This window comes from Larimichthys crocea, chromosome XIX (assembly GCF_000972845.2).
Source record: "Larimichthys crocea isolate SSNF chromosome XIX, L_crocea_2.0, whole genome shotgun sequence".
NCBI classification, from domain to species: Eukaryota; Metazoa; Chordata; class Actinopteri; family Sciaenidae; genus Larimichthys; species Larimichthys crocea.
Window position 1 is genome coordinate 2,036,641 of NC_040029.1, and position 26,087 is coordinate 2,062,727.

General features: G+C 42.3%; 1 protein-coding gene across 1 annotated transcript; it reads right to left on the reverse strand.

The window, feature by feature from the left end:
* Window positions 1-1,555: 1,555 nt before the first annotated feature.
* Window positions 1,556-20,962, reverse strand: LOC113748275 (heparan-sulfate 6-O-sulfotransferase 3-B-like). The gene is made up of 2 exons (XM_027291355.1): window positions 20,020-20,962; window positions 1,556-3,775 (listed from the first exon to the last, which is right to left on the reverse strand). Exons 1-2 carry the CDS (start codon window positions 20,559-20,561, stop codon window positions 3,010-3,012), a joined length of 1,308 nt encoding a protein of 435 aa, XP_027147156.1. The 5' UTR covers window positions 20,562-20,962; the 3' UTR covers window positions 1,556-3,009.
* Between the last annotated feature and the right edge of the window lie 5,125 nt (window positions 20,963-26,087).

The window sequence follows — 26,087 nt, forward strand, 5'->3', positions numbered from 1 at the left end:
GCTAAAGGTAATGTCTTTGGGGTTTTCACTCTTTCTTTTAGACAGAGACCTCAAAATACACACCTCTCATAAGGTTTGAACCCATGACTTCAAAACCTCAAAAGAGCAGTGTGTCAACCAGAGACAATAAATGCTTTTGGTTTGTCTTGCAGAGAAACTGTGCCAACACCTGAAATGTAAATATAAATGACTGAAGGTTAAGGCTGTAAAAAGTGCTTGTTAAGTTAGACCTTTGTCTAACCTGTGAGTATAACTTATCAAACAAATGGTTCAGTTTGTTGTTTGAGGTTCACATTTGTAGTTTTAAATGTTTTGACAAAAATTTGACTGATTACAATGAAATATAGTGCAGACATCCATATCTGGATGAATTGTAATAACAGCCTTCATTAAGCACAAATTTCACTTTATGTTTATATAAAATATTAACATCCCTTTAGCATTTGCTATAGTTAGTTTAGCTAATATTGGGATGCTACCATGCTAAAGTGGTGAAAAACTTTGTAATGTTATATTAACTTAAGATCAGCAGGTTAGCATTGTCATTAAGAGCACATTAGCATGCTTCATGCATCAAATCCCCATTGTGTGAATTAGTTTTTCCTGTGTGGCTTTAATAAATACTTGCATTTTTATGCTAACATGCTGTTTTGTACTTTTTTACTTTTTTTTTTAGATTATTTTTTTGGCCTTTTTATGCCTTCAATGATAGGACAGCCGAAGACAGACAGGAAGCAGAGAGAGGGGAAGTGACACGCAGCAAATGGCCGTCCGATGCAGGACTCGAACCGGGGCCAGCTGCAGCGAGGACCGCAGCCTCCACACACGGGGCGGCCGCCCAACCCACTACGCTACCGACCACCCCGAACAATACATTTTTACCCTACAGAACTCTCTGAGCGTATAATTTACTTGTAATTTTCATGTTTCATGAGACGGGTTAGGTGTTCTTAATTTATAATTCATCATTTAACACTTTGTGTTTTGCATTTTCCATCATCTTGGTTTGCTGCATTTGTCTCCCCGACAGTGTGATAAAATGATTTTACAGCCCAACAACACCTACTGAGTTCTCTCTGTGCAGATGCATTCACCTTCCCCACGAGCTAACAAGACAGGCAGCACATTCCTCATTTTGAAATGCCAGAGAAAGCTGACGACAAAAAGAACCAAAGGCTCGAAATCTAAGCTCTGTGAATGCGGCGCTATTACCGCATAACACGAAAGTGCAAAAAAATGCTTCACTAAGATGAAATCTGTGGGTAAAGAAACACCAAACGCACGTCTATCTTCATCTAATGTCCTGGAACAAATTCTCCCTGTCAACAGTGAGACATCCTCCGTAGATAACGTAAGCTGTTACATTATTTGTCTATCAAACCTTTATCCAGGACACCATATGTCATTGTGCTGCAATAACCCTGCCATGCTTTATGGTCGAGATCACAACTCAAAACAATTAGCAAGTTGTGTCAAACAGAGACTCAGAATCTTACCATAAGATGGAATATTCTAAAGTGTTTTTGTGTGCATATGTACATAGAAGTCAAATCCAGCATCATTATCACAGGCTTATATAATTCTAATCTTCCTCTGCTCCACGCTGTGCAAGTAGAATAGAGACTGCGGCTGGGGATGGAAAGGCTATTTTCGTCCGTGGACATAGCCATTTCCTTCTCTGCCTCCTGACTGATCTCCCCTCTCATCCTCATTTTCCTTCTCATGAACAAAAAACGTCTGCGTGTTCGGGAAGTTTTTATTACAGCCACAGGATATTAATATAAAGCAATCATTCCTCGCGTCTCGCCGGCCTGTGTGTGTGCAGAAATGCGTCGAAATAGATTGTTTTTCTTACTCGGGAGTGCAAATGGGAACGTCAGTCGAGCTGAGTTTTGTATGTTTGTCAGATTATGGAGGGGGGAAAAAAAACATTGAGTGACCTACTGTGTTTTTTTTTTTCTCTCTCTCTCTATTTTCTGCTGCGCCAGCGTCACGGTCAATTGAACTCTGAATGATCAATTTGCAAGCGAAGAGCTTGTGATCAATGAGCTAATGGTGGAAATACCAATGTTCTCTCTTTTGTGATGTAAGTGCGCCGAAAGGGGCTCTGACAGCCTGTCTTTCAGGCCTTGCAAGCCTCTCTCTCCTTCTCGAGGAATGAAAAAAAAATTTTAAAAATGTGCGTCAGTGTGTCTGTATGTGCGTGGATGTGGAAGAAGTTGGCACACCGCATGAAGATTTCAGATTTTTATGGTGAGAACATGCTGTGAAAAAGGGAGCAAGGCAAGAACACGTCCATGTACACATGCGTACCAGAGAGAGTCCATCAGGGACAAATTTACATCACTGGATGCTGCTTTTTTTTTTCTTTTTTTTTTATTGAACACATTTCCTGCGAGAAAATGATTGTTTTTTTGTATATTGCAGCTTAATCAGTCGGAAAAAGAAAGAAACACACACTGCAGACTATTGCCAGGTTTGTGCTTTGATATTCTTATGAAGCCAAACACCACAGAGTAACTACAAGATTTCACTGATCAACACGGCGCTAGATCACAAACATGACACAAAGAAGGATCCTTCGATTCGTTCACCATTTTTAAAATAGACTAAAACCGGCCTCCCTCGTGAAGCGTTACATTATTATTTTCTTCACTTTTACTAATTATCAGCGAATTTTTAAGAAACAGTTCCACCGCTTTGAGAACATTCAAAGCACTTGCTAATGAGTAAATAAATAAATAAATACAATTCACAATTGCGGTGCCAAAAAATAGCCATAAGAAAAAGAACAAATACAAAATGTTTATGCTGCCATGACAATTACATCCATCATAAATATTAAGACACCTTTTCGGCAGTCCGACGAAGCGCTATGAGGCGATGAGGGCGGGAGGTTTTTGGCAGATTCACAGCAGAGAGACAGAGCGAGACGGAGGTAGGGAGGGAGGGGAGTAAAGCAACAGCGATCAGTCAGAGCATTGGTGTTTTTTAGTCCCTGTAGTCTCCTCACCACCGCACCACCTGGCTGCTGTAGTCCTCTGTAGTGGCTACCTCCTGTAGCACCTTCACCTCCTCCTCTTTCTCCTCCTCCCCTCCTCCTCCTCCTCCGCCTCCTAGTCTCCACAGCTGAGCCAGATATGTCCTGTGCAGCAGCTGCCTCTGCTGCCTCTCCTGCCACCTCCTCAGTCGCTCCTCCTGGTGCTGCTTCTGCCGGTTGTACTGGTAGCGCCGCAGGAACAGCTCCTTGGCGTACTCGTACAGCTCCACGTCAAGGGCGTTCAGCCCCTCGATTCGCCACCGCACCTTCTCGCTGATTCCGACGCTGGCGGCGCGCGTGCTGTTGATCTGCGTGAAGGCCCGGATGAAGCGCAGGCCGAACGTCCGCTCGAACAGGTACTGCGTCTTGCGCTGGAACTCCGTCAGGCCGTAGAAAGCCATGTTGCGCAGGTTGGCCTTGGCGCTGGCGAGCAGCACGCGGCCTCGCTCCAGCTCGCTAACGGAGGACATGTTGTAGCAGCCCACCAGGCTGAGGTCGGCCAGCATGCGGACCTGCCGGTTGTTGGCGAGGTTAGAAGGGCAGGTCATGAAGTCCGCCAGGGGCACGCCGGTCCAGTCTTCGCCGCTGTAGCAGGCGGGGAGCTCGTCCTGAGTGGGTGGGCGGCCGTCGCACATGTGGAGGGCGGTTTTCCAAGTGGCCCCGCGCTGCACGTGCTTCCACTCACTGAGGTAGCGTGACACAGGGTCGCGTAGCATGGTGATGTAGTAGAAATTCCTGCAGAGACAGAAAGAGATACGTAAAATGAGGCGTCGCGTTAGCTCAAGAACATCCTGTTTTTTAATGCTAAGCTAAGCTAACATCTGTCTGTAGCGTCACAACTAACCCCAGGCATGAGACATATCAATCTTCTCGTCTAACTATCAACAATAAAGTGAGTGTTTATTTCCCAAAATATCTCAGTATTCTTTAAATATCATTCTTTATTATTTTCCCTTCAACCTGTGATATCACACAGTCGCTAGCTATCACCTTTTGTGATTCACTTTGGTTTGGTCTTTGTATCATGATGATGTCGGACCAACAGATAACTGTTTATGGAAATTGTTTTCATTCCTAACTTTATTACGTTTTTTTTAGATTTGTATAGATATAATTATTTTTATTTCATTCAAATAGCCCGTGCGTTCTTAAACTGAATGGCAACAGCATACGGTATTAAGCTGAGGTTGTACCTGTGTGTCGTGAATGATACAAAGGTTGAAGAAACTCTCTGGCAAAACACCACGAGCCACATTTTGAACACAGCGAAGGAGGATGAAACTATACATCAAATTTCTCATATCCTGCTGCAGATAAAAAAAGAAATATGAGCAGGAAGAAATATCACAGCGCTGGACGTATATAGAGAGCACTAAAGGTTTGATTAGGGTTTAAATGAAAAACATCATCAAGTACATTTGAGGGTGTTAGAGAATAATGACAGAGGAAGCAATGCAAACCAAGCAAGTATAGCATTTAATATCCTGCAGATGTAAAAAGATTTTTGTTTTCGTCACACCAATTTGCTCTTGCCTACCTCTGACGAGTTTTTATTTTTTTTCTCTTCTCTCTCTGTCTGCAGCACCTTTCATGTTTCTGGATCGCTCTGATCTGCCATGAATGGCGCTTCAAAAATTGCTGTAACCCAGCTGCACGAAAATCTTTCAACTGACAAACACAGCTTTCCGCTCTGATCTATCGAGTTCAGAGATGGCCAGCATAACAGTGAGGTGACTGAAGGAGTCAGCGCCGGGAGAATTTCAGCCATTTTCAAAAAATAAAAAATAAAAAAAATTCTCTAAAGGAAGACAACATAGATAAAAGGGAAATTGAAAATGTTCATCTTGTGCACAAAGATCACCGTGACCTTACAGTGTCGGAGAGAGAAACTAAATAGAAAGCCCAAATAAAAAGCTGAACATTTTATTTCTTTCATTCCTCAGGGCTACAGTTTACCATCTGGGAGCTTCCATTCAACGGCTAAATAAAGAATTCATATTCAAGGACGTTTCACTGCAACGCCAATAATTCTCTTTTTAAATCTTATTAAGAGTGGTCAATTTTCAATACATGACACATTCCTTACAGTCCTGTAACTTCTTGTTGCTGCTACGGTGCAGCAGTGTTTTCCATTCGATTTCCTCTCCTCGTGAGTCTCTGTGGACCGAATTTGGCCAAGAAGAGCACAGACTGCTGTGATGAGCTGGATGGACTCCCAAAAAATCAGAGCCCTTACGGTTTGTGGGTTCCTTTGTGGACAATATATACACACTCAGTTCCTGTGGAAGGCTTCTAGGTTTATTGATTTAAAAAAACAAAAACAAAGAAAACAGTAACTCAATGCATTTCGCCAGGTGAAGTGTGCCAGTGTGCGTCTTGGCACTCCTCTCCTAATCACACAGACTCAATCACTGGCACACTTCACCTGGCGAAATGCTTTGAGTTACTGTTTGTTTTTTTTGTATTTTTTAAATCAATAAACCTAGAAGCCTTCCACGGTTATATTAAGGCCTCTTTTGCTACAACAGTGAAAAACTGTAATTATGAATGTTTTTTCCACCTTTTGTTTGCTCTGCTGTCAAGAGACTGTACGAAAAAATAACTGGGGTAGGGAAAGGGTTATTCAGTTTTTTGTTTTCTAATACAACAATGAACTTAACAAAACGAACAACCGCTGATCTTCACCCTCCCATCGACTGACGCAGGAATGAATAAATCAATAATTGAATAGTAAGTGGTATAAGAAAGTATATAATATGAAGATAACAGAAAAACACCTTCCCTCAATATCGGAAAATAACCATATAAAGAACACCTATATGTCGCTATAGCACCCAGGAGCCCTCGTCATTTTAAAATCATTCCCAGTGTATCAAAACACAGAAATTAAAGTCATGAGCTTAGTTTTGTAGTTACCAGAACCGGAAATATTCATGATTACATTGGTATCTAGTTTTTTTACCCCCACCCGATTTCCACTGTGAATCTAAAAATGGCGTCCCCAGGTTTACAATCTTATGGAAGCTCTAAAGTTTTTGGTGTTAGGAAGACCCTGACCCAGCGTACATAGTGGAAAGAGATGAAGACATTGTGAATTTGAGTGCTTTGCCTCGCATCACGTCATATAATCACATCATCTGCAAACAGCGTGACTTAATTGGCTCTCGCTGCTGAGGGTGGATGCTGTTTTTTCCGGTGTTCGCCAAAGAGTCGACAGGGAGGACTGACTGGATTCCCGCCAACTTATTAAGATGTTTTCTCATATGTTGCCAAAGACAACACTGTTGTTGGTTAGAACATTGTGGGTTGCTCAAAATTTCATCAGATAATTACAGTAGACAAACAGAGGGACTTACCCAGCTCTCACTGCCATTGACGGAGGCTGTTTTCCAGGGGGCAGTTCACCAAAGAGTCGGCAGATAAGTTGCTTAGATTTTTACAAATGAATATGGTGATTTCTCTAATTCTACTGATGTATAGAGGGCTAACTACATAAGGAGTAAAACTGTCAAGTTTATGGTAAACTAATGCGTTTTATCAAATATTCCAGCTCCTGTTTGAACCAACAGACATATATTGTTGTTCTTTGCATAATGCACGTCCATGACCCATAGCATTTGGATGTTTTTGATCTCTTATTTATTTGATAGATGTCACAAGGGAAGGCTGAATTACAGTATTGACACCCTTGAGCAAAAATGGGCAAAACTTTCCATACAGTACCTAATAGCTCATGTCATTTCCGAACATGTAATTCGCTCCCATTGTCCCCAGTGTGCTGCCTTCTTTACACATGAACTGCCCACACCTGCTCTATATTGCCTCATCAGCTCTGCAGTATACTGTATATACCTGCCCTTTAGTCATTGTTCGCTTCTAAATCACCTATTGTGCTATCTCAGCCAGCCTTTAGGTCGTCCTGTACCTCCCTGCTTTGTTAATGACCCCTTTACCTGCCTCTTACTAAACTCTGTTTCCAGTCAATACTGCTTCCTCCTTGCTGTTTTTAAATTGTACATTTAAGTCCTGTTTTCATGGGCCTTTGCAAATTTTCTCTTTGACTCTTTATAGCTGAGGATTTAGCTTATTTTACGGATTACACTTTTTTTTTCTCGAATAAAAGAAAAGGCTGTGGTGAAAGCTTCATTCAGACTGCAGTCATTTCTTTAAAAAGAAACAAATCTGATGATTGGTCTCATCCTGCTCACTGACTGACGAATTTAAGAGTCAGTTTTGGACTAAATGATTAAATTATTTTATTTATGATGATATACGCCACTACACCATGGAAACGCTTGTCATTTTATGACACAAACGTGATGAATTCTAGTAAAAAGCATTAATCGGCATCAATTAAAGCCTGTTATTCTTCTGAATCTGCTGTGTATTAGATGTAAAAAGCAGCAACCATGTAGAAACTATACAGCTTTTACCGTGAGAGCATCTGCACAGCTGTAATTGTTTCGAGTTCACCGCTAAACTGAGAAATTTGATTAATTGAGAGAGAAGTTGTGTTACCGAGCAAAGAGCGCGCAGCCAAACAGCCTTAAAAGGTCCACAATTTAGCAATTATTGCCAGGCGGCAGATATCAGTCAGCTGTGATATATACTTAAGTGAGTGCCATGATGATATCATGGCAGAACACACCCGCAGACAGACACACCACCCACAGATAATGGCCATCCACAGTGGAAGATAAGTGAATTACCCTGCCATCTTCGCCGGGTTGAACGGAGAGCGCGAGATGGATGGACACACACCAGCGCCTCACAAAGCGGGGCCCTTTGTTGTACTTCCTGGAAAACAGCTCAGTCTTTTCTTTTCCTCCTCCTGTGCCTATCATCTATCTGTACAACTAACCGCGAGACAGCCGGATCAATAAGTGTCCATGCAACCCCGCCTCTCTGCGTCTGTGCTTTCATCGTGACCTATTGACAAAGAGCAGCAAATGTCAAAGCTCTCCTCTTACTCATGTCAGGGACAGAGCCAGGGTCAGATTATGAAGGTCAAGAATAATTACTCGTTGGGAGAATGGCGAGAGGTTTTTTTCTCATGCAGGAAACCAGGCGGCGTCACTTTGATCTTGCGTTTTCTAGAATTTATTACAGTTGCAAAGACTCGTGGCATCACCAGTGGGAGGTGCTCTGCAGATACAGTCGATCCAAAATGACTAAAAGTGCTTCAATGGAAAGAATTTACTTGAAATTGTTCCTAGCTTCTGCTAATAATATATATTTTTTTGTCCACTAGGGGGCAGAAGACAATCGGGAACGCAACACCGACAGATTATGACCTTTTTAAAGATGATATTGCGTGAGTGAAGCACCATTCGCATTTTTTTATAATTGTTTCTGGTTGCTTAATGAACGTAATTCCAATATTCACTGTACTTTAAACATTTTTTGGTCTCCACCACCAACTCTTCTGTTGGGTTTTGTTGCTAACTACCACCTCTTGCCGAAGGAGAGCTGTTCTTGTGTATCTAAACTCTCCGGTGTCCCTGTGAAATACTGAATGCTTCCCTGAGTTAAAACAACTTCTCTTCACCATCCATCCCTCGTAATCCGTCATTCGCCCTGGTTTATTCCATGCCGTTGCCCAAGCTCTTTGGCTAATGTGCTAAATGGCTTGCAAGTCTTTCAGGCCTGAACGAGACAAAGTGGGAACACTTTCGGCTTTCTCAGATTGACCTGATTGATTGAGCCAAAATGTAATGTTCACAGAAGGATTGGAGTGAATACACAAGACACTCTGACTCTACTCTGTCATGTAATAACACAATCATTGTGTGTGTGATCATGCATGGCTGTTCCTAAAGTTAAACTTAAATCAGCTTGTTCCATTTTGCTGCCGATCAATCCGACGCCTCGTTCATGCCGTACACGCTGCCCGTCGCCTTTCTCCACACAGCAAACCTGCAAACACTATTGATCTCCCTCTCTCTCTCCGTCTCTCTCCCTGATTGTCTCTCCCTCTCTCTCTCTCTAAATCACCATCAAAAAGCTACTGAGGAAACTCACAGCAAAAGATCGATATCTGCCTTGTTAATTCACTCACTACCATCAAGGACACAGTCATAAAAGCCTTGATGGAAAGTATTTATGCCGCTGAAGAGGCAGTCCATACAAAATGTATCGAGATGGACAACAATTTTTATTCATTTCATCTTTTTAAAATTGAAAATAAATCATGTTGCTTTTAGTCGAGGCTTTTCTGAAGAATGGTCTCACCAACACGATTTTGTTCCAGTCATCAATGAAGTATCGCTTTCAAACGTTTCTTTTAGCCAAGTTGGGAGAGAAAGTGAATTTGAAAACAGAGGACTGTACATCGATTTCACACTGAAGTCAGGGTGTTGATAAAGCACACAGTTGGAGGAAATCCATTTTCAAGGTGTTTCTGTGCTCACAGGGGATAACAGTCGCTTCCAAGTGGGAATTACTATCTGACCAGAACAAAAAATAAATGTTTAAAGCTGCTATCTACAATTCTTACATAAACAATGCGTCAAATGACTAATGTCTATTCAGTGAATCAGTCCTATAGAATGTTTTAGTGTCTTTCAGCAGCCTGTTTTGGTTTTTATGCCCTGCAGCTTTAAAGTTTTGGTCCTAAATCTACTGTAGACTATGTGTCCAACAGTTAGTAGCTAACTGGTGGAGCTTTAAGCAACTAAAGAGCCAAAATGTCACACAGGAGTTGGTGGAGACCAAAACAGAGCTAAAAGAAGAGTCAATATTGGACTTAAATGTCTCCGGTAGACACAAACATGACCCAAAATGAAAGCAAATGTTGCTACATGTCTGCTGCATCAACTGTATAAGGAAATAATAATGTTTGTAGTTTAAATACCAGCTTTTAGTGGTATCTAGCGGTGAGGACGAAGATTATAACCAAGTGAATACCGCTCAATATTCATGTTTTTCTTACCTGTTTGAAGATGAAGGAGCTTAGCTGGAAAAAGATGATGCCATATTCCGAGGACTATTTGGACTTTATCGATATTTTAAATGAAAATCTGATAACGATTGTTGAGTTAATTGCAGATCATCGTCCACAATGTCCGCCATGTTGAGCTGCCATGTTTCTACAGAAGACAAACCAAATGTAATGACTAGCACGGGTTTTTCGTGGCCACCATAGTCTCTCCTACACATTTGGAAGGTGAGACTGAGGTGGGGAGTATTCAGTTAGCTGCACTCTGCAATCTCACCACAAGATGCCACTAAATCCTACACACTTAACCTTTAAATCTGATTAAATCACACATCATCCTGATGAGGCAGATTCAAGTTTTCGACTCTTGATTAATATATTCTCACTAATGAATTTTTAATGTAAAAGAAAAAGAATCTGACTCGAAAGAAAATGCCAAACATAAGCCCCAAAATGAAACCAAATCTCTCCTCTGAAAACAGCCATGTTTGCAGTACAAAGGGAAGTGTTGAATTCCAAAAGAAGCAAACGAGACGGGGCAATTAGACGAATGAAGGGGAATGTCAGAGGGGACAGATTCAGCAACGACGTGTCTGCATGTTAAAAGGGATGTTATCGAGATAATGGAGAGAAGCTGCTCAGCTGCACAGTCTCACCACATCAGTCTGCAGACCAAGAGGTCAAGCGGGATCCATTTTCACTCATCTGATTCTCTCTCTTGTTCTAATTTAATCTTTGTCTGCCAATTACAGGCAAAATGATCCCCGTGCCCATCTGTGCACAGCGGGATCGCTATCCAACAAAGCAAGCGCACATACACAAACTACAACACTCTCCTTCAGCACGGAACGATCTGCCAATGGCCTCCAAAAAAACATAACCCAGTTGTCGGAGGGTTGCATGTAAGATGATTTGATAAATCATGGTGGAGCACAGATTGAGATAGAGAGTGTGAGGAGAGGAATGACGAGCAAGGAGACCGGTGCTGCACTGTGATCTTCATTGGTCGCAGATATGAGATGCTATTTTGGGCGATAAAGGAAAAGCCCCAGGGATGCTGGTGTGGAGACGAGGGAGCTGAGAACACTTCCAGAAAGACGAGGTGTCCAGGCAGGCGAGAGTGTGAGGATGTGTTTTTTTTTTTTTTTTCGCTGGAAAGTAGGTGATAGACTATGTGAGGAGCTGCAGTCGGCGTGTACTTACACAAACTAAATTATGCTGCGTATTTCAGGGTTCAATCATCTTTGCATAGGAAATCTTGTTCAGGGGACAGAATCATCCATCTGCTTTTATTAAAATGTGGCTGCATTTCAGGTAGCTACATCTCTCCAGCGTTCCTAGAGTTCTCTTTGTTGTTTTTATTTAAACCCACCCAAACATAATGTCGAGGCCATCCGCGCAAACGACAACCTGGCGTGTGCAGCTTTAGCGTCTTAGCCTTAACCTTTGGTTGACATCTTAATCTTTGCGGCTTTGTGAGGTGTCAGCCGGTCTTCTAGGTCCATGTAGACATGGAAAGGATAAATGGGAGACTGTACTCTGCAAAGGTCACATCTACCCACACAAACTCCTGAGGAATTTCTGAAAAGCAATACACTCTTTAGCATTACGTGAAGGCCGTTTCCAACCCTGCGCTGTGCATGTTCTTGCAGCGATTCGACGTTGAGTCTTTGAAAGTAAATTGTGAGTGACTCACAGCTCCTGTGTTTATTATTACACTAGAAAATTACATTGGAATTGAAAGTACAGTATGTTAGACTGTTGAATCTGATGCAGTTTCATTCCATCTTGACTTATCCATCATCCGTAGGCAGTTTGATGGACAGTACATGACGATCCATCCAGCACAGACTTCCTCGCTGTGATGTTTTTTTTCTCTTACAAACAAAATCAACACACAAGCAATCTTCAGTCCGGTCGACAGGTTTCTGAATAAATCTGGACTTCTGGATTAATCCACCCCCTCCACATACACACTCCTCATCCTGCTCCCCACTATGATAAAACCTGTCTTTGACTGTCCTTAATCCTCCCTAAGGAGTGTTGAGATTATCAAGATCCTCTGAGTATCTCACATTTCTTACAAGAATACAAGACGCCGCTCGCGGTCATGATCGTAGTGCACCGAGGGGTTTGATTTAACATGAACAACACACCTTGTGTATGAATAAGTTCTTTAACTTGATCCCACACACCACCAAACAACCTTTTTTTTTTAATAAAAAAAAAATCAAGCTCTAATTATGGGATTAAAACTAGGATAGAATCCCTCAAGCATTTTCTCCTTGTTCTGCTCATTTTGACCAACGCATGCTTTCAAAATTCACTTCAGAGCTTTATGTAGCTCCACTTTACCACTCCACTTTCATAGAAACATGTTCTGTCGACGTACACTACAATGAAACCTGTTCTATGGAAGAGAAAAAGACTTTCTTTCATCATGAAATGCAGTTTTTTTTCTGTTTATCAGATATTTAAGAGATATTCGACTGCTCTTAACTGAACTTTGTCAAAATTTCACAAATCATAAGATAGTAGTTGCCCATAATTATGCCATACTATGTCAAATTATGAGACATTTAGACATTTTTATGTCCACTTCACTGCTGGCTAGTGGGAATATTTAACTTGTGCCATTTTAACTAATTGTCTTCAGATATATATTTTGGAAGTGTTGGTTTGTATGCTGCCAACTACAGCGTGTATTCACAACGGATCTGTGGTAATTACTAGCAGGATATTTGGGAATTTTCCCACAAGACTCCGACTGCATAAGTGTGTCAACACCAGTAAACAGGGCACATAAAATCCACCACTGCTGGCAGAGCAAGGTATTAGAAATTATCAGTTCATTATCATATTCACACTCGAGTACTGCAAAAGATGTGCACAGTTATTTGCATATGGTGTCATTTGTGTAGTTGTAAGCTGTATTTAAAAACGGGCAAAGACGTGGATCATTGGTGGACCTGAGGCGGGCTGAATGAAGCCTGGGTGCTCAAACAAGCCAACTGTTACGGCCACGCTGTTAATTCTGCATAACTTTAAGCCTTAATATCATTTGAACAGGTGAGTTATATAAAAATTACAGTACAGTTGCCATGAACAGGGAAATTATCTATAGAGACTAAAACAGTTTTTTGTACTGTACCAGGTTGTAAACATGTTTATTTCTGCTGTGAAGTTGGACATTTTAACATGGGGACTTATGGAGACTTGACTCACTTCTGGAGCCAGCCTCAAGTGGACGTTTGAGGAACTGCAGTTCTTGGCACTTTGGCATTGGCTTCACTTCAGTCACGGAGGTTGCCGCTTTGATCTAGAGCCAGTGTTTGGTCAGTGTTTCTGCTGTGAAGTTGGACATTATGGGGACTTATGGAATGGCTTCACTTTAAAGCCACAGGGGTTGGCGCTTGTATTAAACATGAGCATACATCAAGTTATCAAAGGGTGTACATTTGCTTTATCTTCAGATCATAATAGACTAATACTGCACATCTAGTGATAAAGCTAATAAAGATACATTTTTGTGGGTCACTTTGGTATCAACATTAATAATTCATAACCAACATATTCCCCTGTAGGCTGCTTGCCTCCACAGGGAGTTCAGAGGTCTTTCAGCTCTCTGTTGGGCCTAATTGCTAATATTATCATCAATCTGCTATAAGGCATGTGATCAAGGTCAAATTTCCCATGGTATTGGCAGAGCAGACTGTGGCATAAATTACCATATGGCAAGTCATGCGAACGTTGACATTTCTAATTCAGCCAGACGTCATGGACAGACCGGTGAAGATGTGGTGTCATGAGTGTGAAGAGACGCGCTGTAACATGTACCTCGGAGTGAGCACACCTAACATCTACACCTCATTAGCAACGTTTGATCGTCATCGCTTGGCCCGCCGCAACGCGGTAAACCAGCGTCGTGTAATTAGAGGAAACATTGATAAAACACTATGCTTTACCAGCCTTACATCACAACATCAGGCTGCAGTATAGGCTCTAAAGAGATGTACATTCACCCTTTGCCAAAAATAAAACTCTGGTGTCAGGTACTGTACATATACTTTTCCACCCACAAGAAGTGACGAATCAGAGGTTCAGTGAAATGCATCCTGTGTATTAAACAGCAGTGAATAAGAAATGAACACAATTCTTTTGCCTCTTTTCGTTGTTTTACCTCCCCTAAAATGAAACTTTGGCTAGAAGTGGCAGTGCTGTAACAGTATCACAGGTGGAACACGGTTATAAAGACTTCCAGGCTCACTTTAGTACATCACATATCCTCTGGGAGCACTTTGAATGATTTCTGGCTTACAGAAGGTCACATTCTTTTTGACAACCTGCACTCTCGTCACATTAAGTTTTTACAACAATGTGCGTTTTTCAGCAGGTTTGAAATAACTCAAGAGACTGACGTTGCAGTCAAAAGCAACGTTGACAGTGTTAAGGCCTAAAGCGTGAGAGAAATACTCTCAGACTGAAATAATATACGTCCCTCTTTGAAATCTCTGCATATGTCTCTCTTCAGCTGAGGATTTAAACCGACTCACTCCAACTGCAAAAGGAGATTAATGTCAAAAACTTGCGACCAGATGTTTTTCGCCATATAGTTTATGCAGTATTTCTGTCATGGCTCAGTGAGAGGAATCAACAAATCTGCATTTTGCATAACTTCATCCCCCGTTTGACCACTAAACCTCGTCAACTTCCTGCATATTTTAGCATATTTTAACTCCTTTAGTGTCATGATCATCATCATAATAGGGTTCCATTGCCAAATGAATGTCTAAAACCACCTTAACTGTGTCCAGAATGAACTGGGCTAATTAGACTCAGGCTGATCTTGTTTTTTTTGGCCAGCCTGCATTCTTAGCTCTAATCTGAAATAATGAGGTCAGTAATAAGGTTACACACTCTGACTGCTCAGTGTGAGGCCCGGCTGCCGAGGACGAACAGGGCAGCTCTGCAATTGAAGCAGGTCTGACGTCGGGCCTTACAGCAATTACGTAGCCCGCTGCGATGTGAATGCTGTAGCCCCATGCTGCGAGCAATACCCTGCAGGAGCCTCTGACCAGAGGTGTGCCTATCAAAAACTACTGGAATCGGCCACTGAAGTTAGTGAGGGAAATTGCCAGGTGTAAGGAAAAGCACATGAATAGATGCAGGTTAATGCCTGTGTTAAGTCAGGGGAAGAGAGGCGCAAACAAAGGAAAGAACAACAGGAGGTGAATTACACAATCTCCATATAAATGTGCTCTAATTCATGACCACAGTTTGCTCAAGTGCCCTCCAAACAAGAGCTTAAAATGAACTAATCACTGTGATTTGACTAAGATATGCCGCTAATACCCAAAAAGCTTTTCTACCTGAACTTCGAGGAAAATGGAACTAATGGCTATGCCGACTTGTCTGCTAACCAAGGAGATAATTAGTGATGAAATCTTTCATGAAGTGCGGCATTAGGGTGAATCCGGGTTATCGGATCGTGAAGGAGAAGTTTAGGCAGCAACGGCTGCGAAAAGGCGTTGACGTGTCCCCGTACAGTCGGTGTACATTGAAGAATTTTTAGTCACACTTCACCTCGTTTCACGAACCCCCTGAGAGCAGAATGCATTTCATCAGGGGACAGAAAGTAAGGAAATCAGGCAGCAGCGGAGTGACACGAAGGTGGATGTAAAAGCATTGTCACTTGGTAATAACTGGTTCAGCAGAAAAATGGCAACTGTGCTCGACAGTATTATTATATCTCACACCGTCGAGTTATCCAGTTTGGTAGTTCAGAAGAAAAGACAAAAATCATTCATTTTTTTTGATTATTTTGGCTTTTTCGACCTCAAACAGTCAAATAAAACAAATTTAAATCATCCGTTTAGTTACTGAATAACATAGAGACTATAACCTTCTTCAGATTGTTACACAAAAGAAATATAAATGTCATATTTGGGCCATGTTCTCCACATTATTTTGCTTCGACTTGAGCTCTTCTGCAAATAGTTTAATGGCACCCAACTGGAGAATTAGTGCCACCAACTGTTTCTCTTGATGTGCCAAACCACTGACTTTATATAATTAGTGGACAGAGGGTCAATGAGGAGAATACTCATGAGTATTGTTTTTAATGGTCAGCAGGGGGCGACAGCATTGGCTGTAAAAAGAAGTCCAGTTGTATGGAGACTTATGGTGAAATTACCCTACTATTGATTTATTACCACAGTTAACTGTTTCCTCGTGAGTTTATGGCCTCAATTGCTAGTTTGAAGTCTTCTTCCACACAGCATGATGTTCATTTTTTTAAATTATGGTCCCATTTAGAGTAAAATAGACGATAAAGCAGGGTATGCTTTATAGGGTGGCTACTTTGTGACTGACAAGTCATTCTCAGTCAGTCTGGCCTGGCTCACAAAACTCAGATCAAACTGTCAAGGCAGCGTTGATCCAATATGAATCAAGATTGTGTTTCTGCTTTGCCGGTTTCTCACCTCAGATGTTTTCACAAACATCTTTTTAATGTACCTTTTATCTGTAATATGAGAAAGTCTGTGACCTGGCAGGCCGCCATTGGGCCGCCAGTCCAAATCACAATACTATGACCCACCAGCTCCACACCTTCGTCCAAATATGGTCACTTAAAAAAAGGTCCAACGCCTATGATGCCAAACTTGTGGCTTCAAAATGGTTGTCCACAAACCAATATGTGACGTCATGGTGGGTTTACACTCTTTCGCATGCATTCATTTGCATTTTATTACTCCGATCTTCTGGAAATGTGAACAAATAAGTTCTACACTTAGATGCAAACTTGGCTATAGACCTCTGAAACACTAAGCCAGTCACACTGGCTTAATCTCCAACAACCTAATGCATATATTTCCCTCTGAAATGTAGTAACATAGAGCAGTATCTTTGGGATGGATTTGTAGGAATACCATATGTTATAATAAAGCAGAGGCTGAGATGGGACTCTCGAGAAAACTACATCACCCTCCTGGATGCAGCTTTGAGATAAGTGTGGGCGTCATCCATCCCCATGATGTTTGATCCCTGACTCTCTGCAGTCCGACTGCTGTATGTGACTTGTATAAGACAGGAGTCATCCTTCAATATCAGCGTGCTGTTACTGAGTTGGATTGTTTTTTTTTTGCAAGCAGATTAGGACAAAATGTTTGGAGTTGAGCTTTATGAAATACGCTCAGTGATCAGGTCTGAAAGTTCAGCATAATACAGCGGGGATAATATATACAGTGAAGTGGAAAAAGAGCTCTTTAACCTCTCTTAAGATTTGATGGATCAGGGCTAAAATACAAGCAGAGTAGCATTAAACAATGAAATATTGATTGAGCCAACACACTGATACACGCATGCACAAACTCACTATCATTCCCTCTACACCCCCATCACCTCCATGATGGATAGAATGACAGGACAAGAGCCCTTCAGGTCCGATAAAACTACAACACGAAACGTTGTGTGTCGTCTTTATTCTGCAGTTTTTCTATAATGTCTAAAATTCTATAATTATAAATCTATAATGACAGAAAGCCTTCACCTAATGTGTGTGTCTATATCCCGTAAGGCTCCCCGTGATTAATATTTCTTCTTAAGTGTGAGGACAGAAAATCAACCAGGCATCATCCTGGGGAAATGAGAACTTCATGTGACAGATTTGTGGCCGTCGTATGAGTTATGACTCATTGCTCATCCAACAAATTAGAGTGTATAGAGTGAGTTATGTGTCATGGTGCATTTGGCTTAAATGTGATAGCTTCCTGTCAAATAAATAAAGAAATATAAAAAAAAAATATATCCCGCATCTGCTCATATGTGACAACAAGACAAGGCTTCATTTGTAAAAGCTGCAGAAGATCTGCACATTGCAACGCCCTCATCGATGCAGACACGTTTGTCCTTGAGCAAGACACTGAACCCCTAAAAGCTGCTCAGGAGCCGCGATGACCTCTGACCTCCCCATGGAGGGGGTGGTGGGGGGGCACACGGACCGATTACTTCACAGCGGGGGATCAATGAAGTATCACATGATCCGCGAGCACTCTCAGAGCGCCGCTCTGTGCAGTAACGTATCGGATATCGTCTGGTGCTGTGACAAACCACAGAGATCTCTCTGTAAGTCAACACCCATAAGAGTTCATCCACTCATTAGCTGCATGAGAGGAAGTCAACACTCCCATCGTCAAAATAATTAACCAAACGACAGACACTTAAAGGTCCGGCGCATTGGGATTTAGTTGCAGATTGCAACCGACTGAATGCACCTCGCCTCATCCCCCTCTACTAAAGTATAAGGAATGGACAGAGCAGAGTGACGTCACCCACAGGTTTACGAAGAGCTATTCTGAAGCTCAGAATTTGGCTGCTGCCTAGTTTCTCAAACAAGCCATCTATAAAGGCACCCACCTGTCAATCAAAATGGCCACACTCTTAATTCTGCATAACTTTAAGCCTTGATATAATTTGAACAGGTGAGTTGTATATAAATTCACCCTCAGTACAGTTGTCATGAACAGGGAAATTATCTATAGAGACCAAAACTGTTTTTTGTACCAGGCTGTAAACATGTTTATTTCTGCTGTGAAGTTGGATATTTGAACATGGGGACTTATGGAGACATGACTCACTTCTGGAGCCAGCCTCAAGTGGACGTTTAAGGAACTGCAGCTTTTGGTACTTCCACATTGGCTTCACTTCAGTCACGGAGGTTGCTGCTTTGATCTAGAGCCAGTGTTTGGTTTGTCTGTACTGGGCTACTGTAGAAACTTGGCGGTTCAACATGGTGGACTAAGAGGACCTACTCTCTCTGTGGATATAAAGGTTCATTCAGGGGTAACAAAAACCATAGCAATTCGATTTATGTCGTACTGTGTAAACAGAGCCGCCTAAAATCTGACACACTGGACCTTTAATCGTGGGGAAAATTGCTGCATATTTAATTCCCATCTTTTAAAAGAAAAAGCTCACGTCTGCAATCACAGCAAAGTGCCAATGGTAATGAGCGCTGAATTTTCACCCACTATTACATTGAGTTGACAAGTGTTGACCGGGGTGTTGTTGATTCACTGGTAGTGCTGATGCGGCTCGGAGGCGCCTCTTCAAAACAATTTAAAAGCGTTAAATTAAGTCTGATGGCTGCCACTGAGGACGGGTAACGGATTGGGAGGTTCTTAAAGGCACTGGCCGTCCTCGTCGACCCCCCTTTAACGCTCTTGGTAACATATGGAGATTTGCTCTCTGAACCGACTGCAAGGTAAATTGGCTTCAACACACACGGATCACACCTCAGAGGACCGTGCCCTTCTTAAAGTGATTTAGTCCCTTAAGCTCAGCTCTGTTGGTCCTGTAATTACAGGAAATTGAAACAGACCTTCATACAGCGAAGCCGGTCTGTCTTCTGGCTGCTGGTGTTGACATACCATGTTATGTTCTGCATTTCCATCTGTGCATTACATGTCAATAAGAACACACATGTTGGGTGGAGGACAAAAAAAAGAGGTGACACAACCTTGATGGTTACAAAATCTGGTCACCTTTGACCCAGTAAAGGCTTCACGGCTCAAACCAGCCTCGATGAAGCTGCTGCTAATTATTTTAATAATCAAACGATTCAGTCAGAAAACTATATTTAAAAAAAAAAAAAGGCACGTCACTTATTCAGTTCATGCAAATTCATTTCAGCTCAATAAATCATGCACAATCCATTTGTCAATTAACTAATCAATAATGCCAATTACACATTACACTCTGTGCCAGTGCAGTGACCTCATGTAAATCCACTGTGACTGATCAGTTAATGCTGGGTAATGCGTTTCCATTTGAACCTCCCTGTTCAGTCACTCATTCATTCACATGAGTGAGTGAAGGGGTGAGTTAGTGAGTGATCAAGTGTGTGTGTGTGTGTGTGAGTGGATGACCTAATACTGAATGGATGAATTTGAGGATGAGGATGCATCCATAAATGGAAATATGAACTAGTGAATGATTAATAAACGTCATTTTATTTCCACCTGTCCTGCAGGTCACACCTCACCTCTTGCTCTTCGGCGCGCTCTTTTTGTCCCTCTTGTTCATCACCACGGGCACGCAGCTCGTGAGCTCGGTCCAGTCCGCGTGCAAACCGCAACTCCAGCCCGTGGAGAACCGGGAGAAGAGCCACGACTCGGCTTTACCGGGCCGGTGACAGGTGCATTTCCTCTGGCCGGGCAAACAGTCGCACGGCTGCTCCAGCTGGATATTCTTGACCAGGTGCCGCCCAAACGTGGTCCCGCCGGTCTTCTGGATGTGCAGGAACACCATCACATCATCTCCTCGGATGTTGAAGTCGACGTGCCGGTCCAGATCGCGCTCCGTGAAGTTAAATCTGGATGTTATTTTGGAGGGAAGGTCCTCGTCCGTCTCCTGCTCCGTGTAAACTAACTCAAACCCGGACGAGTACCGCTGGAAAAGCCCCTTGTCGTCACTTCGGAAGTAGCAGGTGTTGCTGTCCGCCGGGCACACATACTGGTAGCCGATCATTAAGAAGAGCACCGCCGCGATGGGAATGAAGATGAGTCGGTTGAACTTCTCCTCCATGGTGGAACCCTGGAAATCACGCCACAAACGGTAACGTGATGCTGTCCACCTGCCCTCGTGTCATCCTGCACTTTCACTTCAGGTGCTCGTGATCGTCCAAAACATGGACTTCATGGAGTCCCCCCCAGCGCGCGCGCAGGTGAGAAGGGAGTCCTGCGGCGCAGCTCCGAGGTCAGATCCACTTCTCCAAACTTGAACCTGTCACACTGAACACTCACTCCTCTGCTCAAACAACATCAGACATTCAACGTGTCGATCTGAGGGCACGAGGCGCGCGCGGTGACACCTTTCCACACGTCAGCGCGAGACGGCACATCCCCGCGCGCGAGGAGCGTTCGGGCTCGGCTGTCCTGCCCGAGCCAACTGCTGATCTGAGCCCCGGAGCACGAGCAGGCAAGCTGGACCGGGTCGACGCGACGACTTCCGGTCGAGGCTTTCAAAATAAAAGTCAATACAAACGCGTTAAAATGGGACGGAATCGTTTCGGTCTCATTGGACTAGTTTTATATTTAGAGCTCTGCAACTGACTTCAGATCAGTTAAAGTGGGCCTTTTTAAATACAAGCTAAAACCCCACTTATTTAGGATGGCTTTTAACACCCAGTAGTATGATGACACTTTTATCATTTCTTATTCGATTTTGTTGCATTTTATTGTTTTTATTTTGTTTGTTGTTCTCGTTATTTATTATCTACTGTAAAGCACTTTGGTACACCGAAAGGACTGTTGTAAAGGGCTGTATAAATAAAGTACATTTACATTTACATGTAATGTTTTAAATAAATAAAACAAACAATGAACAACAAAATAAATAAATAAAAGGGTATAAAATGGAATATAAAAAGGCAATAAAATCACAAACTTCTTAACATCAAACGCCACATTTAGTTTAAGAATCGGATAGACCTCTTGAAATGTGCATGTGAACTCACTGTTGGCAGCATTATTCTAGTCATTTAACTCTGAAGAATGATACTTACCTTAGAGGCTTTGAGTCTAACAGACATCTGCTATGTAAAGGCTGGAGTCATGAAAACAGCTCCTCTTAAATGATTTTGCTTTTGTCGCCTTTGTTTTGAAGGTCAAAGAAAATCGAGTTTCCGGTTTAGTCCTCGCTGACTTGACGCTACATCTGCGCCAGTCATCTGTCCCGGCTGCCGAGCCGGTGACGCAACCGCATCTCTAATCACATACACACACACAGTTTGAGTGGCCTGGAACAACTGCCGGGCGGAAAATCACTAATGATACCGGAAACATATAAAAATATAAATATTGACGTAAACAACAGTGATCTGAATGGTGGGATTGACGTCGTTGTGACTTTAAAGTGTTGGGCGCCTTTGTGTTTATTCCATACTAACATTTCATTGTGGTGGCTCAGGTGTGTTGAGCTGCATATTGTCTGTGTATTATTATAATCAGTGTCCACTGGGTGAGCCTCTGTCATAAGTTTCCATACACATCCTCAGGCGCGCCATTTCAGCACCATGGACAGATTCCAACATGTCAAGTCAATAATTGGCATCCAGTGTGAGAGAAATTCACGTGGGCGTGCACTGACTCACGAGAGCGCGCACACAAGTGTGTGTATGTATATGTGTGTGTGTGTGTTTTGCTTAACATTTCGTCATCTTCCCACATAGGTTTTCCTTTACTGACGTGAGCACGTGACGCAGTGCAGCTGATTTGACAGTTTACTGTAGGACTAAAGGCATTTCAGGCCTCAGTAATGGATTTTTTTCTTTAAGCTGCACCGATCACCAAGCTTTTGTTATTTTTTTCCTCCCATCAGGAGGATTTAACCAGGATGCACTTTGCTATGTATTCTATTCAATCCTCTTTCTGCGCTCAATGCACTTTGCCCTCCTGTTCAGGGCGCTGACTTAATCTGCACGGGAGTTTAGCTAGAGGCTCACCTCTCTTTGTGTCCGTGAGGAGTCACCCTCCCTCATCCCGAGGGAAGCAACAAGGAATATGTTATGGAAAGTGTCAGGGCAAGAAATATCTAATTTTCGGAAAGGTCATGCTGAAGTGAACTGCTGGACGTTGGGTCCTTTGCCTGGGTGATGATAACACCCTGTGTCAGCATGCTCTTTACCTGTAAGGCCTCTCTCGGATATGATATGATAAAATACAGAGCTCGTTCTGCAAAAGAAGCCTTTTCTACAAATGGCACGCTGATTAAAATCTGAGCAGAATCCCTGATGGGAAAGAATCTGCATTAATGTTTTGTGCAGCGAAGCGAGACTTGTGTTGTTCTGGCTGTGCAGCTGGGATATTTACGAGGTCCCTGACGCTCACTACACAAGCCTTATGAGAAATAACCCCTGGAAGTGCTGATTCAGCTGGCTGCTGCAATGTACAGGGCTCCCAATAATGGAACTGAAGCTTTCTGGAAATTATGATTGGATTGGTTTGGGGATTTCTTTTTATCTGTTTTTGTCTTTTTCAATTTCAGCATGGCCGGTCCGATGCACCTGTATGTGTGTGTGTATGCATTTTGTATTTATTGGAATTAGTATTGATTTTGAAATGATGTTGAGAGGCACCGAGAAAAGTTCACTTTGGGCCTCTTGCAGTGGGACCTCTGGTGAGCTTTCTGGGCGTTTCTCGCAAATGAGCAGCCTGAGACTCTATTACGGGAAGCAAATGGAATGTAAAACTGCTGCACAAGAAAAATTGAGAAAATCTGAAGGGAGGGGGGGAGAGAAAATCACTGCTTTTGCTGATTCATTTAATAGAGTATGAAAAATTATCCAAAACTTAACAGGCTCGTAGCATCAAGAAAAAATCCTCCTAGTTTATAGAACAAGACACAAACAAAGTGTGTAAGATTATAGAAATGTATCATTTTAATAAGTAATGTGTTAAACACAAAACCTGCAGCCTAATCTGCTACATCATCATGATTACATGTACAGATGGAGGGTGTGCATATGTAAAATAAAGTGTCGTGCATGCAGATGTGCTCTGTAAGCTGTCACCTTGGAAAATGTACAGATGGCTGTGCTGTTATGGCAACAGCTGCTCCTTCGTCTTCTGTTTTTTCCAGCGCTAACCCTCACATCACACTCTCTGTCACGCCTCACCTGTCCACTGTATCTGCTGCTGCTTTGATCAGCTGATCGCCACCTGACCGCTCATCCCCTCATTAGTCGCCGTGTGCATGATGGCCACGTTTCCTGCGGTTGTTTGTCACTCATTGCTGCAGTTTCTCGTCTCATTTCCTGTCGGCGTTCTGGCTGCCTTCTGTCTCTGATGGTTTGCTGCCCACCTCTGGATTTGTTTGTTGTGGTGACTGGCAACCTGTTGCTGATTACAAGCCCAGAGTCTGCTTATTGGTCCCAGTTCCTTCATTACCTCTTACAGGTGCTGGAAGTACCGTAAGGGGAGAGTCAGAATGTATCATAATTGTGTTTTGTTAGCCCTTTTTTGGCCTTTTATCACACACATTACATCACTTTTGAGTTCTCTGCTTAAAGTAGTTTTAAAAGGACTTTTTTGCTTTACCGAGAGGTCTTTTCTTGACCTTCCCTTAATAATTTAGCACTTGAATTGCAGTTTGGCACTAAAACGATAGGAAAAGGTCAGGACAGCCATATTATAGGAGCAAAAAGCAAAAGTTAACTATCTGGATAATGTTTTTAAAATATGAAGGTTTTTAGGCATTAGACATGAAGAAAGTTATTTGTATTTCGTTAAGTTTAGCTACTAACAACACTTAAAACACCAATGAGTCAGAATTTGATCCAACAGCAAAAGATTTAATAAAAAAAACAACCATATCTTAAAGGTCCAGTGTGTAGGATTTAGTGACACTTAGCGGTGAAGTTGCAGATTGCAACAACATGAATACTCTCCTAGGTCTCACCCTCTCCTTCCAAACTTGAAAAAACTGTGAAATTCACATAAAAAGCAAAAGTCAATATCTAGATCAGTTGTAGTTTGTCTGTTCTGAGCTACTGTAGAGAGCTACGGTTCAAAATGGCGGACTCCGTGGAAGAGGACCCGCTCTCACTGTAGATATAAAGGGCTCTTTTTATAGCAATGAAAACACAGCGATTTATATATTCAGGTTATTATACACTCATGAAAATATACTAATGAATATTGTATTCAGCTTTTGCAAAGAGCCAAGGGTCTAAGGACAGAGGGTGTCACTCCCTGTACAGATTATAAAGCCCTCCGAGGCAAATGTACTTTGTGACTTTGGGCTATACAAATAAAATTTGATTTGATTTGATTTGCAAGTAGCGCCAATGCTACTTTGGTGAAATGTAGCCAAAATTTAGAACTGTTGGCTACGCCCACTGCTAACCTTAGCGACATACTATTTAAATAGCCTAAATAAGCTGCTTTACTACATTCAGTATTACGCGTATATCAGTGTATAGCTCCTGTTTTAATTGGCTGAATTATTCAGATGTGAATAAAATCCCAGCCATTTTTCCAAAAGTTTGTTAAAACTTAGAAATATTGTAGCTGTCTGAAATTCTTGATATCTCAGACTTATAAATGAGACTTATAAATGAAATGTGAAAATCTTTTTCCGTTTCTTCTAATTATGTCTGAATTCCTACAGTAACACCAAGTAAACTGAGGCTCATGTTTTACAGGGTTTTGGTCATGAATCAAAGAACTGGACAGATTAAGACTGACCAAGCCAGTTCTTCCTGCTGTGCACCTTTTTATTGACCTTCATCTGATAGTTGAGCACATTAAGAGGCGTCTTAGCATCAGCTCATTCGCTCTGCACTGTTGTGACAGATTTACTTTCTTTATCTGCGAGATCATCTGCAGAATGTTTTGATTGTAAAATCCTATTATTAGATACCATAGAGCATGTTTGGTTTTAGTGAACTGACAAGTCTGGCCATTTGCCCCAGCTGCATGTGGCGCGAGTGACTGAAGATGTGTGAACTCTTCACCGCGGGGATCCAACAGCAGGCCCGCAGACCTGCAGCGCAATGACGGCACCACGCCAACCTGTGCTGGGCTCCCACCACAGCCTCATCCAAAACGCTTAATCAAAAGGGACATTCTCCCCACTTGGTCCTGCATGAAAAGGAAGCTGTTGGCCCATGCTGTGCACCTTGGCAGCTCGACAGAGAATAGCCCAGATTGGTCTGCTATCTGCTGCACTGCGAGGACATTGGAGAGGAGGCCTGTGATACAATCTGCATTTTCTAGCAGGTAATTGAAGCTTTGGGGACACGGTTGATAGTGATGTGTCCTGCCATGGCCTAATCAGCCTTCCTGTCTTTACCATCAGCACTGATGGATGTTTATCGTCTCCTCGAAACAGGGCCTGCATGTCACTTCCCCACATAAGTTGATTCGAGCCACTGAATGAATGTCACAGCGAAAATGACTGTAATTTTACTCGTCAGGCTTTATTGTGGCATGCACCCCAATATTAAGGTCACCTTTTTCTGGCTTCACAGATTCATTTTGACACAGCGGCACAATTTCACTGCCAAACCGCAAGTAGGTTTTCTTTTTTTTTTTCGTCTTTTTTTTTTCA